At 50.8% G+C, this 15,647-nt stretch overlaps 2 protein-coding genes across 2 annotated transcripts; both read right to left on the reverse strand.

Annotated features, from left to right (window-relative positions):
• Nucleotides 1-488: 488 nt before the first annotated feature.
• On the reverse strand, nucleotides 489-2,115 carry HOXC12 (homeobox C12). The gene is made up of 2 exons (XM_050914133.1): nucleotides 1,551-2,115; nucleotides 489-727 (listed from the first exon to the last, which is right to left on the reverse strand). The coding sequence occupies exons 1-2, from the start codon at nucleotides 2,113-2,115 to the stop codon at nucleotides 489-491; spliced, it is 804 nt and encodes a 267-aa protein (XP_050770090.1).
• Nucleotides 2,116-11,986: 9,871 nt separating this feature from the next.
• Nucleotides 11,987-15,218, reverse strand: HOXC13 (homeobox C13). The gene is given in 4 exon segments (XM_050914130.1): nucleotides 11,987-12,327; nucleotides 14,587-15,009; nucleotides 15,012-15,200; nucleotides 15,203-15,218. Coding segments are annotated over 4 exon segments (885 nt in total). The 3' UTR covers nucleotides 11,987-12,070.
• Nucleotides 15,219-15,647: the final 429 nt, after the last annotated feature.

Below are 15,647 nucleotides of genomic sequence, written 5' to 3' on the forward strand. Positions count from 1 at the left end.
TCGTCACCCTCAACCCCGGTCTCGCCGCCAACCGAAGCCGGGCGGAGGTGGAGGGGAGGTGGGGGGGGGGAGAGCAGGACCGGCGGCCCCCGACGGCCCCGACGGTGCCCGGCGCTGTACGGAAACCCTACCTGTGCTGCTGGCAAAGGCAAAGCGGTTAAAGTCGCACTCAAAACCTCCCTTTCAGCCCGCCGAGCATCCCTGGAAGCCGTCTGTCCCCCCGCGGTCCCGGCGGAGAAGATGCATTATTATTATTATCATTATTTTTTCTCACTGTCGGGTTTCATATTTTAAGGGAAACTGGTTATTTATTAATATTATTTCTTTATTCATTGATTTCTGGGTAGGGAGGGGTGGGGGGATTAAGAGTGAATCAGGTAAAGTCCTGGGAGCTCGGGTGAACACTAGAGAGTCTATGTGGGGGTTTGGGTTTTTTTTGTTTGTTTGTTTGTTTGTTTTTAATACCCGACTCGGACGCTTTTAAAACTTTAAAAGAAAGAAAGGGCTTGCTCTCTCAGGAGGAGTCTTTTCTTTTTCATACGCCGGTTCTGGAACCAGATCTTCACCTGCTGGTCGCTCAGGTTTAATCGGTCTGAGAGCTCCCTCCTTCTTTGGCGAGTAATGAATTCATTGACCATAAATTCCCCTTCCAGCTCTGCCAGCTGCAGTTTGGAATAGGGTTTTCGTTTTTTCCGGGACCGTGTGTGCATCGGGTACCAAGGAGCACCTGGCAAAGGGGGAGCGAGAGTTGAGCACTTGGCAAGGAAAAAAAAAAAAGGCAAAAAAAAAGCAACCCTCCTCTTTAAAAAAAGGGGCACCCCCAGCACCCCTTTCTGCACCTCCCTGGTGGCCCCGCTGTCCCCGGGGTCCTCCGCTGTTCTGGCCGTAGGTGCTTAGGGATGCTCCCAGCTGCCTCCCAGGGCCACGGGTGACGCGTGGGGCGGGCACAGGAGGCAGAAGAAGGGAAAGGTAGGGAGCGTTATAACCGGGGCACGGAGCAAAGGACGGGCAGGGAGCGGGCGACAAGCCTGGGACCCCCCGGGAGGAGCTCCACGGCCGCTCCTGCCCCGCTAACAGGGAGAAACCTCCACCCCAACGCCAACTTTGAAGGCTGTAGGTGGTTTGTTTTTTTTCTTTTAAGCATCCCCCCCTTCTCCCCCCTTCCCTCGGGCAGACACACCTCTGCGATGTCCCCAGAAAGCGCCGGACCCTTCGCCAGCCCTCCGCGCCGGGCAGGGATGAGCAACCACTCAACCACTACCCTTCTCTGCGTCCCTCTCTCTCTCTTCTTCTTCTTCTTCTTCTTTTTTTTTTTTTTATGGGATATTTACATGTTTATAGCCTTTTCTTTTAAAAGAAGCACCACCTAATAAAACATTAGGGATTTCGGTGCTACCCCTAGTGGTCTCAGCACACATAGACACGCCGCTTCCCATCGCTGAGCCCATGAATTACACCACGAAGGAGCCCCAAGCCGGCAAGTTTCCAAGCAAATCCCCCCCCCCAACACGACCAGATCCAGCCCCGAGACCCTCCTTCCCGGGTCTTACCACCGTTGCCTAAAGTGCTGCCTTGGTTCAGGGGGGAGACCAAACCCCCCGCTTCTCCGGTCGTGCCTTTATTCCCTTCATTGAGCAAGGAAGAGCTGGAGTCTGACTCCAAGGACTGGCAGGACGGAGGGTCGTGGGGCACCGCTTCGCTGGTCGGATAGTCATATTTGCTGAAATTGCCCCCCATGCCATTGGGGAGGCTGGATTCGAGGGGCAGCAAGGCACTGTCCCTGCCCCTCTCCTCCCTCTTGAGCCCGGTGGTTTCGGAGCAGGTTTCCCGGTAATAACATTTGCTTTCCTCCACCCGGGCGAGATCGCAGGCTCTACCGAAGGAAGGGTTAATGGAGACGGGGCTGCTCAGGTAGGGTTGAGGGTACCCGTTGCAGGGTTCCGAGGATGCCCAGGGCAGGGAGCAGACGTTATCCCGTCGGGGGTAGGAGAGGGAAGGCAAACCGGGCAGCTGCCCTCCGGAGGCACGGAAATTAGGGAAGTAGAAGGTGTCTCCCGTGTGGATGTTCACCAGAGGTCCCACAAAGCCGGGATTAAGGAGGTTGTGCTCGCCCATTTCCGCGGGCCTGACCGAAAGCTTCTACTTTATTGCTATCTGACATTAAACATAGTTAAACCGACGGCTCGGCCCCATTGGTCCGGGGGGGTCACGTGAGCCCCAAATTGCGCTGGGAGGGGGGGGGGGCCCTCCCCTCCCCTGGCAGCCGAGACAAAACACAACAGCAAGTTCCGCCTTTTTACGCCTTTTCTTCCCCCCCTGGCCTTCTTCACCCCCCCCCCCAATCATAAAAAAAAATAAAAAAATCCCATAAAGCATTTTATTAAAAAAAAAAAAAAAAAAAAAGCAAGCAGCGGCTCCCAGCGCTGGCTTAAGAATCGCGAAGCGCCTTAAAATGTCATATTTAGCATAAAATAATCGATAGGCGAGGGTTTTGCCCCAAAACCGCTGCGCGCCCCTCCCCCGGCAATACTTCGGGGCCCTCCACCATCTGCGAAAGCGAGGCTGGTTCTCATTAATTAGCTCCTTTATTAACTAAAACAGTTCGAATTTACAATATCTCCCCAATAAATTACTATTAGATATTGTGTCATATAAAGTTTACGGGCTTTTTAAGGAGACGAATGATGGTGCCCGCAACAGGCTCATATTTACGCGCTGTGGGATGGGAGAGTTGGAGGCTATTTGCGACCTTTTCTACTTTATTATTATTATTATTATTATTATCATCATAATTTTTTCCCCTCTCCTCTCGGACTAGGTGGCTTTGTCGTGGGCTGGGGAAACGCAGTCTCTTCCCAGGCTCTTGCCACTCTCTCAAGAAGGGAAGGAAGATTTTTTAACAATCCTCAATTGCTTTTATTAATGATCTGTGTCGAATAAAGCAGCCAGAAGAACACGACTATATATAGCCTTAATTTACCCGGTATATATTCCATAAGCACCAAGGCGCACACACGTATAGAGTAAGTGTTCAAATCTTTTTTTTTTTGCTTCGTTTCTGGGAAAGAATAAAAATTATAGTTCTCCCCCCCATTTCTTTGGTCCCCACCCCTGGAAACAGAGGTACACACACACAGAGCTGGTTCCTCACCACCTTATAGCAATATATTCTGCCCTCGTAACACTACAGAGCTCTTCTTCCCTCCCACCTATCGTCTTCTCCTGGTCATACTGAAAAGAGCTGCTGCAAAGGAATACAAGGGATGGGGAAAAAAAATCAATATTGGCTTCTTTCAGTGCAGAATAAATACGTTGGGGGAAGAAAAAAAAAACCAACCCAAAACCTGGAAAAGGTGCGTTGTATGGAAACCGGGAACAGGCAGAGACATTTGAGGGTGGTTTACGTTAGATTTTTTTTTTCCCTGGAGTGTTTTTTTCCCCTCTCTCTTCCCCCCCCCCCCCTTGCTCCTCCCTCCCCTCCCCCCTTTTTTTTATTTTTTAAGAAACCAAAATGCCCACCCCGTTTGCCGGATTTTTGCATGGCTTTGCATTCCTCCCTGCCTTAAGCAACTCCCAAGCGCTCCCCTTGCCAGGTTGACTCTGCAAAGTACCGTAAATATTCCTGTAGAGGTAAAACCGCTGCGCGGGGGCGGAGGCGCTCCGCGGAGGCTGAGCCGGGCGGGTGCAGCCGCATCTCCCCAACTGCTGCCTTTCCAGCCAGCGAACCAGCCTCCTTCACCGATATTTTATATATTTCTCAAGCACAAAATAATTTTTTCCTCGTCTGGCAAAACAGCGGGGCTTCAGCTAACGCCCCTCCCAGCCCTGCAAGAAAAATCAGGTGCCAATAAAATAACTCCTTTAGGTGCTTTTTCCTCTTCCATGGACAGCTCCTGAAGGTGGAAAACCTCTTTTCCATATTGCCCATCCCTCTTTCTCCCTGGCACATCCATGGATATTGCTACGTACCTACCTTGCAGAGATACGTGCATACCTTCCTACACGCTTTGCCTGCGAAGGAAGAAATACGACTACTAGAAATATTTTGCTAGAATGAAAGTTTAGCACTTTTTTTTTTTTTTTTTTTAAAACCTTGCCAAGGAATTTTTCTCCCTGCAGGTATAAGTGAAAAAGCTGCTTGCAATTTCTCCAAGAGTGTCTTCTCGCTGCAGGAGAAGCGCCCGCGACGCTGGGCAAGCGTGGGGAGGAATAGTTTATATAAAAATGAGCACGTGATCCCCGGAGGTTGCCATCTGAATTGGCTTTGTTTGCTGTTTTTTTTAAAGAAAACCCTTCCTCTACCTTGCTCTTTTCTTTGCAAAATTCCCCATATAAGACGTGCCCGGGTGCTGCACGGCTTTGTTCTCCACCGGACCTTGGGAAAGTATATTTTTGCTTCAGGGGAGTCTCCGGGTATTTGGGGCTTTTCCTCTGGATTCAATTTGATTTTTTTTTTTTTTTTTTTTGCAGGGTGAAACCAAAAATTTCATACAATTTCACGTTTGCCTCCAAGGAAACATTTGGGGAGGCAGCTGCAGGGCTGAGCTGCGGCGCAAGTGAACCACAAACTGCGCGCTGGAGTCCTGCGTGGAGGGATAATGTCAGCATGGGCATCACAGCAAGGGAGAGGGAGAAAAGCACCCCTGGTTCCCTTATTTATTTTTTTTTTTTTTTTTTTTAAGAGCTGGGAAATGCTACAGCCGTGCTCAGAAATATATTAAGCGATGCACAGCGTGGAGAGTAACTCCCTGCTCTTGGTGGCCTTGAGCAGGGCTCCCCAGCTCAGCGCTGCTCCTGCTGCAAGCAGGCAGCAGGTCCAAGGAAGGGAAAAAAAAAAAATAAATCCTAAGGACTCTTTAAGCAAACCTGCCTCGTTTCCCCGGGAATTTCTTCCCCATTAAAAAGGCATTTCCCAGTTCAGGTTGAGCGCTTGGGCTTTTTTAATGCTCAGCGCAGGCTGAGCGGTGCTTAAAAACGAAAGCCTGAGCCGAGTCCTCCTGCTTGGGGCACTGGCACTGCTGGCTTAGGCAGCCTCCTTCGTGCACAACCCACCCCGAGCGCCGGCTCTCCAAAAATATATCCCGATTTCTACCTCATATCGCTTCGAGCAACTCCCCTTCTTCTTTTCTGCCGTGTTCCTCCCCAGAAAAAAAAGTTGCCCAGCCCAGCATAAAAATCTCTGAGCCTTTCCCCATTTGCAGGAACCCCAGTTTTCAGGTAGAGAGACCTTTTCGACGCCGATGTTTAATAATCCTCGGGGAGGGTTTATTTTTTTCCCACCTCCACAAGTTACACGGGCAGCTTTCGGGAAATGCTGGTGGGAAGAAGCCGGGAGAAGCTCCCTGCCCATGGAAGCCGGGAAAAAAAGAGCCCCCGAAAAAAAAGAGGGAGAGAAAAAGACGCTGGAAAAGCAAGATTGCAACGTCTCAGTTCAAGGTCACTGTCTAGTGTAGTGAATAGGATCGACATCTTATGCTAATGACTGTCTCGGATGAGCATCACTCACTGCACGGGGAAAACAACAACCCCAAGTTTTGGGTTCACTTTTCTGTGCTTTGCCCCTTTTTCCCCCCCTGTTTGGAGGATTTATCCCTGCGCTCCTCCCTTCCTCCTCTTCCCGTTTTGCACCATCGCAACCCTTCTCTACCAAGCGTGAGAAATAAGATTTCCCCTTCCCCTCCTCCCGCATTTCATCTTCCCCCTGCGCAGCCCGCGGGGCTGAGCTCGGCTGGCGGCTCCCACTTGCACAGGCTTTTTCTCCCCCTCCCCTCCAGCCTCGTCTCTTCAAGAAACCAAAAATCAAAATAAAAAGAAAATCAAGAAAAATGGCCCCAGCCTAGTGGCCCCAGCAAAATATTTGCGTTTCAAATGGGAAGGACTTAGCCCCACTTTCAGTTTTCTCCCAGGAAAGACCATGAAATTTAACCCTCATAGGGCAAAAATATTCTGCAACAAATCTATTCCATCTTTCTGCCTGGAAAAGAGTGTGTGTGTGTGGGGGAAATCAAATTAAAAGATCTCCTTGTGCATCTGCAGGTTGGAAAAACAGATCCCGTCATGGCTCAGCTTTTTTTGCTCAGCCGAATTTCACCCCAAATTTGTTGGAGTTGCGGTGACTCGAACAAGAAGTTAGCTGCCAGGATCAAAAAGGAAGTATTTAGAATAAATATATAGATACATGACACGGGGAATAAAATATAGACAGGCTTTGGGAAGCCCACAGAACTGTTATTTCTGGGTAGCTATATATCATCGAAACTTGCTCCGGCTACTTTTTCTGATGTGGAAAATGCATGTCTATAGACATCTTATAGACATATGAGTATACAAGACACCTTATACATATCTGTATAAGAAGGTAGTAAAATGGAATACGTAGGAGCTGGGCAAAAAAAAAAAAAATTATCATGGAAAAGTGGTAAATGGATGCGAATAATAATGCCTGTGACACTTCAGCTCATCCAATGTACAAATCATCTGGAGCAGCCTTCAGTTTTAACGAAGGCAGGTCCCAGCCTCGGTGCAGGGAATAGTTAAATGCCTGGAATATCATTATATTTTTCCCCAGCTTTGCCAGCAGAGGATCTTCTCCTCCTATTAGATTAATGTAAACTGATGCCTGCATCCTTTGTAAGGCAAAGGTTTAGTCCCCAACTTTAGGGAAGTTCGCTTTGTCCGCCAGCTCTGTTTTGGGTGAGAAGTTGGCGTTTCATACTGTAATTCCCTTGGAGGGCTGAAAACCCCCAACAACTGTAACAACAAACCAGTTAATGGTCTAGAATTCACGACTCTTGAGCAAATCGCCATTGGAGAACCTGAAAAGCGTGATCTCACTTATTTAATGTTCCTTGTAAAGGAAGAGAAAGTGGTGGGGAGGAAAGGGAGTTTATTAAACCCACGGCTGGTCCAACTGTGGGCTGAACCAGCTGAGCTCCCTGCCAGGCAGCAGCTTCCCCGCGAAGTGGAGGCGACAGGAGACACGACATTTTGCTGGATGTAATTCTTAAACACCCATAAACACGAGGGTTCCTTCAAAATGTGCTGAACCACGCAGGCAAGGCAGTTTATAAGCAAGGAACCAGCAGTGCTGTAGGAGTTTGTGGGATGTGTGTACACACACACCCCGTGTAGGCTGTCAGTGTCTTAAGAAATAAGAGACTTTAGAAGTCTCGTCTCTTTTGGTGCTAACCAAAAAAAAAAAAAAATTAAAAAAAAAATTAAAAAAATCGTCTTTTTTTGAGACCAAGCGCTTCCATAACAAATAGAAAGTTAACCAGCAAGAGTTATACTCACCTCTGCACTGAGCACAGGGCTGCGAGAGCAGAATTCCCCCTCCAGATTAGGAAGTTATTCTTTTAAAAATGCATTAGAGAAAAAGGTAATAGGCAAATGTGAGCGAGCTAAAAAAAAAAAAAAAAGAAAAGAAAAAAGAAAAGAAAAAATAAAGGAAAAAAGAGAAAAGAAAAAAAAGAAGAAAATGGCAGGGGAAAAAAAAAAAAGAAAGGCGAGGGAAATCCCTTGTCCGGGATTTTACCATAAAGGCTGCGGTTGGGAAGTTATTCAAAGTCCTCGATACAAAGGAAAGAAAAGGCTAAACTTGGGAAACTTCCTTTTCAGGGCTTTATTGTTGGCCATTAGCCCGCCTGTCTAGACTTCAAATAACACCTTGTTTATCTGTAAACAGGAGCGGGAGCTGCTTGGGGCTGGCTGGTGAGGAGAAGATCAAGGGTGAGGGTCCCCTCGCTTATTATCCCCGCAGCTCGTGATGTCAAGGTCAAACAACGCCTAGTCACGGTCAAGGGTAATACAGGAGTGACGTCACGGCCTGCTGACCTAATACCCAGCGAGCTACGGGCAGGGCGTTAATGGATAAATAAACAAGGAAAAGAGAAGCAAGCGATTCTCAATGTCATTTCCTAACGGGGGTGTGAAGAAATAAGTGGGAAAAGGTAGAAATTCATTAGATTTGGGTTCCTGAGGGGTCACGTCCGAGGGAGCTCGGCTTCCGCGCCCGCGGAACTTCAGCAGGGAAATAACCAGCTATTCCTCGGGTTTTGCCTATGTGCGCGCAATTTTTGTTTTAATTTCTTCTCCTCCAGGCAAGTGCCTCCTCCAAAGCTCTTGGAAGAGGATGGCCGAATAACTTCAGTTGTAGATTGTATCTTGCCCTTCTTCTGGAGAAAACAACCCAAATTAACCGTGTCTGGGATCGGCAGGAAGGATTTATCTCAAGAATTAAGTGCGGGTATTATTTTTATCCGACCAGCCCCGAAAACACATTTTTTTCACCCAAACCACTGAGATTAAAGGGAGGATCAAGTTTCCGTGGATGTCTGCAGAGGGAAGGGGAGGTTTGTCCGTCCCGGGTTCCCTCTCTGCCCCCGAGGGTCCAATCCTGACCTCCCCTCGCCGCCATCCCGACCCGACTCCAAGCCCGACGGCGGGGAAAGACTCAGTCCCACTTTGGGGGAACTGAACCCCGAGGTGCTGAGCACGTCGGGGACGGGGGCTCCCTTCCCTGGGGTCTGCATCCCCCCCCAAATCCCAGCCGGCACCTCAGCATCGCCTGCCTGCATCCGTGCTCCTTCCCGGCTCTTGGGCGGTGGTACAGCCCCCGAGGGGAGGACGGAGGGGTCGAGGGACACCGAAAAAAATCAGGATATTTTAAAATATCGTGGGAAAGGCGGGCAATGGCAGGGGAGAGCGTGGTTTCATGGTCTCGCCAGTGTCTGCCAACCAAGACCGTCAAAAACCCTTGGTGTCTGGAAGTGTAAGGAATGAATTTCTTGTTTCTTCTCTGGTTTTGCGTTTGTTTTCTTTCTTTCTTCCCCCCCCGCCCCCCCCCGCCCCTTTCAATTCCTCCCACACGAGTTGAAAGACCGACTGACACACAAACCGACACACAGACAGCCCTCTCCCCCTCCAGCAAAATTAAGCCACAATTGACAAAAAACTTCCAGAAATGGAAACACCGTGAATAACTTGGGCTCAATTACCCACATGCATAAAGGGAAAAAAAAAAAAAAAGTATTTATCCCTATCCCCTCATTCCCTCCAATAACTCTCGCCCAATAACCTCAGTTTCATCAACTTTTTTTTTTCTTTCCTTCCCCAGAACTGGTGAAATTCAGGTACAACGAGGAAGAATAGAGCCACAGCGAACAACACGCTCGCTGTCGGGATGTCGGATTTGGGCTTGTCTGGAGTTGCTCTCAGGCATTGCAGTGTCTGCACACACAGCAAGCTTTTTTTTTTTTTAAGAGGAAGAGGGTTTTTTTTTTTTACACCCAAAACACTTATTCTCGTGGCTTTCGTGCGTTAGGGCAGGTTTTACCAACGACTTAATCCCGCTATAGCAGCGGCGATGGGTTTCTCGAGGTATTGCGATGTTTCCTAGCTGAGCATCTTAACAAAAAATTAAAATAATAAGATTTAAATGTCTTCCTGCGCTTCCAAACCACCGGAGTTCTCAAAAAATAAATGCGGGAAGCACCGTCAGATCAACCCCCGGGTTTCTCCGCTCATCAGCTGCGCACTCGGAGAAATCAGGGACCCCCTTTTTGCCGCTCCCTCGAAGGGATGGGGAGCTGGGAGGAGAGGATCCAGCCCCCCGTTCCCCCCATTCCCGGTATTAGACAAAGCCGCGTCCCACCTTTCCGGAGATTTGGGATCACTCCGGGAAGCATCCAAATCCATATGGGGCTTTCCCGGCATTTCTGGTGGTGGTATGGGCTCCATAGGGCACACTCTGCCACCGCATTGAACCCGCGGAGAGACGCTGTACATACACACACCCTATGTATCTATCTTTTAGACTCCTTTATAAAGCTATACGTACACCCATACGTATACACCGGTACAGAGTGTAAATGAGATCTACACGCCACTTCGTATGATAATATAGAGGGATTGCATATGTATATATAAATTCATATATATATAACATACATACTATCTACCCACCATTTCATATAATCATGTAGAGGGTTGCACTTGCATATATATATATAAATTCATATATATGTATAGATACGTTGTTATATGTGGTATATTATATGTGATAGACCTACACAGAGATACACAGATCGCCTTAATAGCCAGATTTATATAAATTACACGCACACCGTCAAGCCCCGCACACATACATGTAACTTATATATAGAAAATATATATACACCGACGCCCAGATCATAAAAAGAAACGGACATACACGGTTACATGCACATGCCATTATACACCCTTGTATAAATACATATATATATTTTATATATATGCACTTATGCATATCAGCCTGAACACCCACGCGCGCATTTCTGTGGACACCAACGCTAACCTTTTTTTCATATCGCTTTCTATAGCTTGTGCCCCCTCTGTCTGCCCCCTCACGTAAATATATGCGCACACTCAACGCAAATTTAACCCGCCATAACATTGTTTTAGGTTACATCCCTTTAAAAGCCTTTCCCCCCCCCCCCTTCCCCTCCCCTTTTGATCATTTAACGAGGTGATTAAATCTAGCAGATATTAAGGCAGATTGTAATCCGCCTATGGAAACAATTTCCTCTCTCGTATTTCTTTCCGAGCTGCCCGGCCGGCTCGGGGCCGCGTAAGTTCCGCAGGCGCGGAGCCGGGAGGGCCGCGGCGCTGCTCGGCGGGGTGAGGGCAGGTTGGGAGATTTTTATCTGGGGCCGGAGCTGGAGTCAAACAGGTTTAGCGAAACGCGTCCTTTGGGAGGGAGATTTAAAGAGATTAGAAGCGTCTCCGGAAAGTCATCGCGTTTGCACCCGGGGTAATCGCGGGGGGGGAGGAAAACAAGGACCAAAAAAAAAAAAAAAAGGAAAAGAAAAATAATAATAATAAAAAATTAAATAAAAAAGCACCCAGATGGCTCAGTCTCCGCGGATTTATTTTCTCCCGTTTTTACTCCCCCTGGGAACAACCCTCCTTGGGGACGCGCATCTGCCCCTCGCATCCTTCGCCTGCTTCCAGCGAGCCCCTTATTAAGCTGTTTCTGCCCAAATTTGCCGGATTTCCCCCCTGTTTTGTTTTTGGTTTTCATCCTTTCCCTGCGGAGGTTCCCGCCCGGGCTGTATTTGCGGAGGTGGGGAGAGGAGGCGGCTGGAGGGAGGGATGAGAGCAGCACAGGGCTACAAAGAGGTGCACAAAGAGCCTCTCCTCAAGGCAAAACAACAACAAAAAAGGTATTTATTTTTAAGAAATGTCATCTGCAGTCGGTACATATCATCTGGACACCACAATATTATATACATATACAAGACATTAAAAAAAAAAAAAAAAAAGATGCTTTTACATATCCAAAGAACACTGTCGATAATTAGCCGGTTTAGAGAGGGAAAGAAACAAACCCCAAAGACAATATTGTGCATTTTCCATCTTGTCAGCGGAGAACAGACATTCCAGTTTTATGGCAGAGATATAGAAACCCTCATGAGAACATACCCAAAATAGTCTCGTACAGCAACTCACTTCCATCTAGGACCTAAAATCAGTGGTTGGGATATTTAAGCGATACGGAGCAATGGTTTTCTTCCCACAATAGCAGCCTTATTTCTTATTTTCGGTCCCTAGTGCCGAGAAAACACGAAGCTGATGCAACTCTGCCATAGGTTCTCCATACATTTATACATCGGTGGGTGAAATGGCCCGAGATATGAAAGACTGGCGAGGGGGTCGGACTATACAGCGTTACAGGGCGACATTCGGAGTTCATCTCTCCTTTAACGTAACTACACTCTTAGCTTATTATTATTTTCTTTTAAAAATATACACAGTTTAACCTTATCGATGGATTTCTCAGAGCGAAAGTGGGGTTTTCACAGTCAGAGCGGGGCAGAGGGATAAATCAGAGATGCGCTCGGTGTTTTGGGGGGGGGGTGCGCGCGTGTGCATTTGTGAATGTCGAATTTTTTTTTTTTATATATTTTTTTTTTTTTAAATAATGACTTGGAATCAGCAGAGTCCCGATGATGTTATCATACAAACTACCAGATAAATATTTACGCTTCTTGCTTCCTTTTCCTTGCCCCTTCTCCTCCAAAGTCATCCTCTGTCAGGTGGCGTGGAGATGCGCTGTCTTGGATTTGCTCACCACCTTCTTCTCCTTGACCCTCCGGTTCTGGAACCAGATAGTCACTTGGCGCTCGGACAGGTTGGTGGTGGCCGAAATCCTCCTCCTCTTCTCTTTGGTGATGAATTTGCTGGCCGCGTACTCCTTTTCCAACTCCTTCAGCTGGATTTTGGTGTAAGGGACCCTTTTTTTCCGTCCCCTCCGATAGCTGCTGACTTCGGGTTGTAAGGGGACCACGTCTGGATTAAAAAAAAATAAAACCAAAAGAAAACATAAGGAAGAGGGGAAAAGGGGGGGTACTGCATCCCGGGGCGTGGGGGTGTGTGTGTGTGAGATTTCTGCACGTCGGGGAGAGAAAGAAAGGGGGGGAAAAGGAAGATAAAGAGTGGAGGAATGCGAGCGAAGAGAAAGGGAAAGAAAGAGAGGGAAAAAGAGCCAAGACAGGCAGAAAATGCATCCAGCGAGGGGAATAATACTGTAATAATAGTAATAATAACACAATATTCATAATTCACGTGGTGAAAGCCTGTTTTTCTTGGCGACACTGCCCACGCTGATACACAAGGAGCATCAAATCCACCCGCAGACTGATGTGCACGGATAATCAAAGGGACCTTCCAAACGGATAGATTTTGGACAATATCTGGAGCTTCTCCCCTATTTCTTTCCTTTCCTCTTCCCCTCCCTTCCTCCTCCCAACCCTCCCCAGCAGCAAACCTTCTCGGGGATCCCCGCAAATGCGCACCCCCGAACACCGAGCCCGGTGCAGAGACAAGTGCATCCCCCGCACCCCAGCCCCTCCCGCCGGCTTGGTGCAGCCCAGGAAGCCCCTGGGGGAGGGCGGGGGGGGGGCAAACCCAGCAAGAGTAACCCCAGCCCCCCCCCTCCAGTGGCTTTTGCGGGGGGTGAGGAGGGGAAGATGCTCTGTGCTTTGCAAAGGGGCTACGGGGAATGGGTTCAGCAAGGATGCAGGGAGCATCTTCGCCCCTGCTCTACCGGTACTGGGGGGGGGGCAAGGCTCCCCCCAAGCTTTCGGGCAGCCCCGATCCCTTCCCAGCCCCCTACCAGGGTGGGGGGGTGACCTGGGCGACGAAGCTCCTCGCCACAAAGGTGTGACCCAGCTGGCTGGAGCAGGAAGATGGAGGCGAGCTCTCCTCGGCAGGCAGCACAGCCCCAATTATGGCTGACAGGAGTTAATTAGGGAGCCCCTGGGGGAGCTTTGGGGGCGATCGGCTCTTTGGGCGGGGGGGGGGGAGAAATTGGGGTGCTGAGGGTGCCACAAAGGGCAGTGGTGGGGGGCAGGAATCTCCTTCAGAGGGTTCACCAGAGCTGAGGGCGATGGGGAGAGAAAGCGGTGGGGGCGGCAGCTCCCCCAAATACAGTTTGAATGCGAGGACACCCCCCCCCCCCAAAAAAAACCCCACATCCATCATGCAGCCAACAATGCATCGCCAAATTCCGCCCCCCCCAAAAAAGCTCCCGGGAAAGCCCATTCCTCCGTCCCTCTTTGTCCCGAAGAAGGAAAATAAATAAACCGATGTATCCCCCCCTCCGTTGCCCCCCCAAAGGACCAACGCGACCCGTCCCTTCTCTCCATCCAAGATGCTGTAGGGTCCCGTCCCCCCCCTTTTAGCGTGGTTATTTCCCCCCCCTCCCGCCTCCTTCCCCACCCAACGCTGGGACTGGGGGGTTGGAAGGAGCCCGGGAAGAGGTACCGGGAGGCAGCACCTACCATCACCTTCCTCCCCCCGCTGCCGTCGGGGCACGGAGCCGGCCGGGCCCGGTGGGACCAGGAGGGGAAGGGAGCGAGGGATTTGCTGGGCTAAAAGATGCTCCAAGGAGGGGTTTTGCCTTGCCGGCTGCCTGCGGGCTGTCAGTCGGGCAGGATGCCTGCCTGACCTGGCGGAGAAGTCCCGCCGGTCCCCCCCCCACCCCTCTGCCTCCCTCCTTCCCCTCCAAACAGATTCATTTGTCACTTGACACCTATTCCTATAATTGTGTGTAATTGTGATATGATTTACTGTCCCAGCCCCCGACACTTCTCATTCGACCGAACCACTAGAGAAGGGGGTTTTAAATTTTTTTTCCTTTTTTTTTTTTCCTTTTTAAGCGTTCTGCACTTAGAGAAGCGGCAAGCGGAGGGGAAAATGAAGAAAAAGGCACCGAGAGACGCTCTTTAGGTGAGGCAACAAGAGGGAGGAGAGAAGAAAGGGAAGAATGAAACGGCAAAGTTACTTTCCAAGCAAGCTCACGGCGTGTATTTTGATTCAGAAATGATTGCTTCACCTTCTTTCCCATACATGTTCATACACATTGCCTTGCACAGGAGGCATTCCAGAGCCATTTCTATCCCTTTAATTACATATACAGGCATACACGTATCTATCTGTGTATGTATATATATACGCACACTCATCCGCACACACGCACATCCGCACCTCCGGTGGGAGCTGGCGGTTGGGAAGCAGGCGAGCACGCCGGTTCCCGGAGTAGCCTACCTGGGAAAGGTGATTTCCAGAGGTGTGCAGACTGCGATTGCTCTTTGGAGCAGTACACTTGCCCATCCCAGCCATTAGAAAGAGCCCAGTGTTGGTAACCTTCCATGGGAAGCAAAGCGTCGTGTCTCGGTTCCGGGTGACCACCGAGCCCCGGTACCACCGACACGTCCAAATAGCCAGGGACCGCCTGGTAGGAGCCGGGAAAACCGGGATAAAAGGCGAATTCTTTGGCCCTCGACGGCAGCTCCTCGCCGGGCAGGGGGCCGCCGGCCTCGGGGTACTTCTCCCCGGGGTGGTACGCGCAGGGTTTCTGCTGCAAGTTGACTCCGTGGGAGTGGGACAACCTGCAGCCGTAGTAGCCCGCACCGAAGGGGTAACCGTAGCCCAGCGCCGCGCTGGAAGCCGCCCCCGACGGGCATTGCCGGGGGGCTCGGCGGCCGCCAGCTCAGCGTACGCGGCTCCCTGTGGCGGCGGTGGTGGCGGTGGGGCGGTAGGTACGGCGAGTCCCGCGTGGGGCATCATCTCCCGGCAGTGCCCCAGCCCCTCCATGCGGTTCTTCTCCCGCGGGGCGTCCTCGCAGCGGCAGGCGAGGCCGTCGGGCCAGCGCGGGGGAGGCCGAGCGGTGCCGTCATGTCATGCCGCGCTGCTCCCGCCGCCGCCGCCGCCACCACCGCCGTCCTCTCCTCCTCCTCCTCCTCCTCCTTCTTCCTCCTCCTCCTCCTCCGCCGCCTCCTCTTCCTCCTCCTCGGCCGCTGCCGCCGCCGTCGGGGGAAGCTCCGCGCCGCGCCCCGCCGCCCCGCGACCCCCCCAACATATCGGCGCCGCGCGCGCATGCGCCGCCGCCGCGCCGCCGCCGCTCCATTAAGAAATCCGCCGCGGCCACGCCCACCCGGCTCCCCCCCCGCCCCGACGTGGCCCCGCCCACGTGACCCCGCCGCCACGCTCATTGGTTGGGTCCTTCCCCCCCCCCATAATAAAGGCGGATCCCCCCCCCCCCCGCCGCGCCCGCCCCGTCGGCACAAAGAGCCGCGCTCCCTGCCCACGCGTGTCAGCGGCGGTGG

This window comes from Gymnogyps californianus, unplaced genomic scaffold (assembly GCF_018139145.2).
Source record: "Gymnogyps californianus isolate 813 unplaced genomic scaffold, ASM1813914v2 HiC_scaffold_32, whole genome shotgun sequence".
In the NCBI taxonomy this organism is placed as follows: Eukaryota; Metazoa; Chordata; class Aves; order Accipitriformes; family Cathartidae; genus Gymnogyps; species Gymnogyps californianus.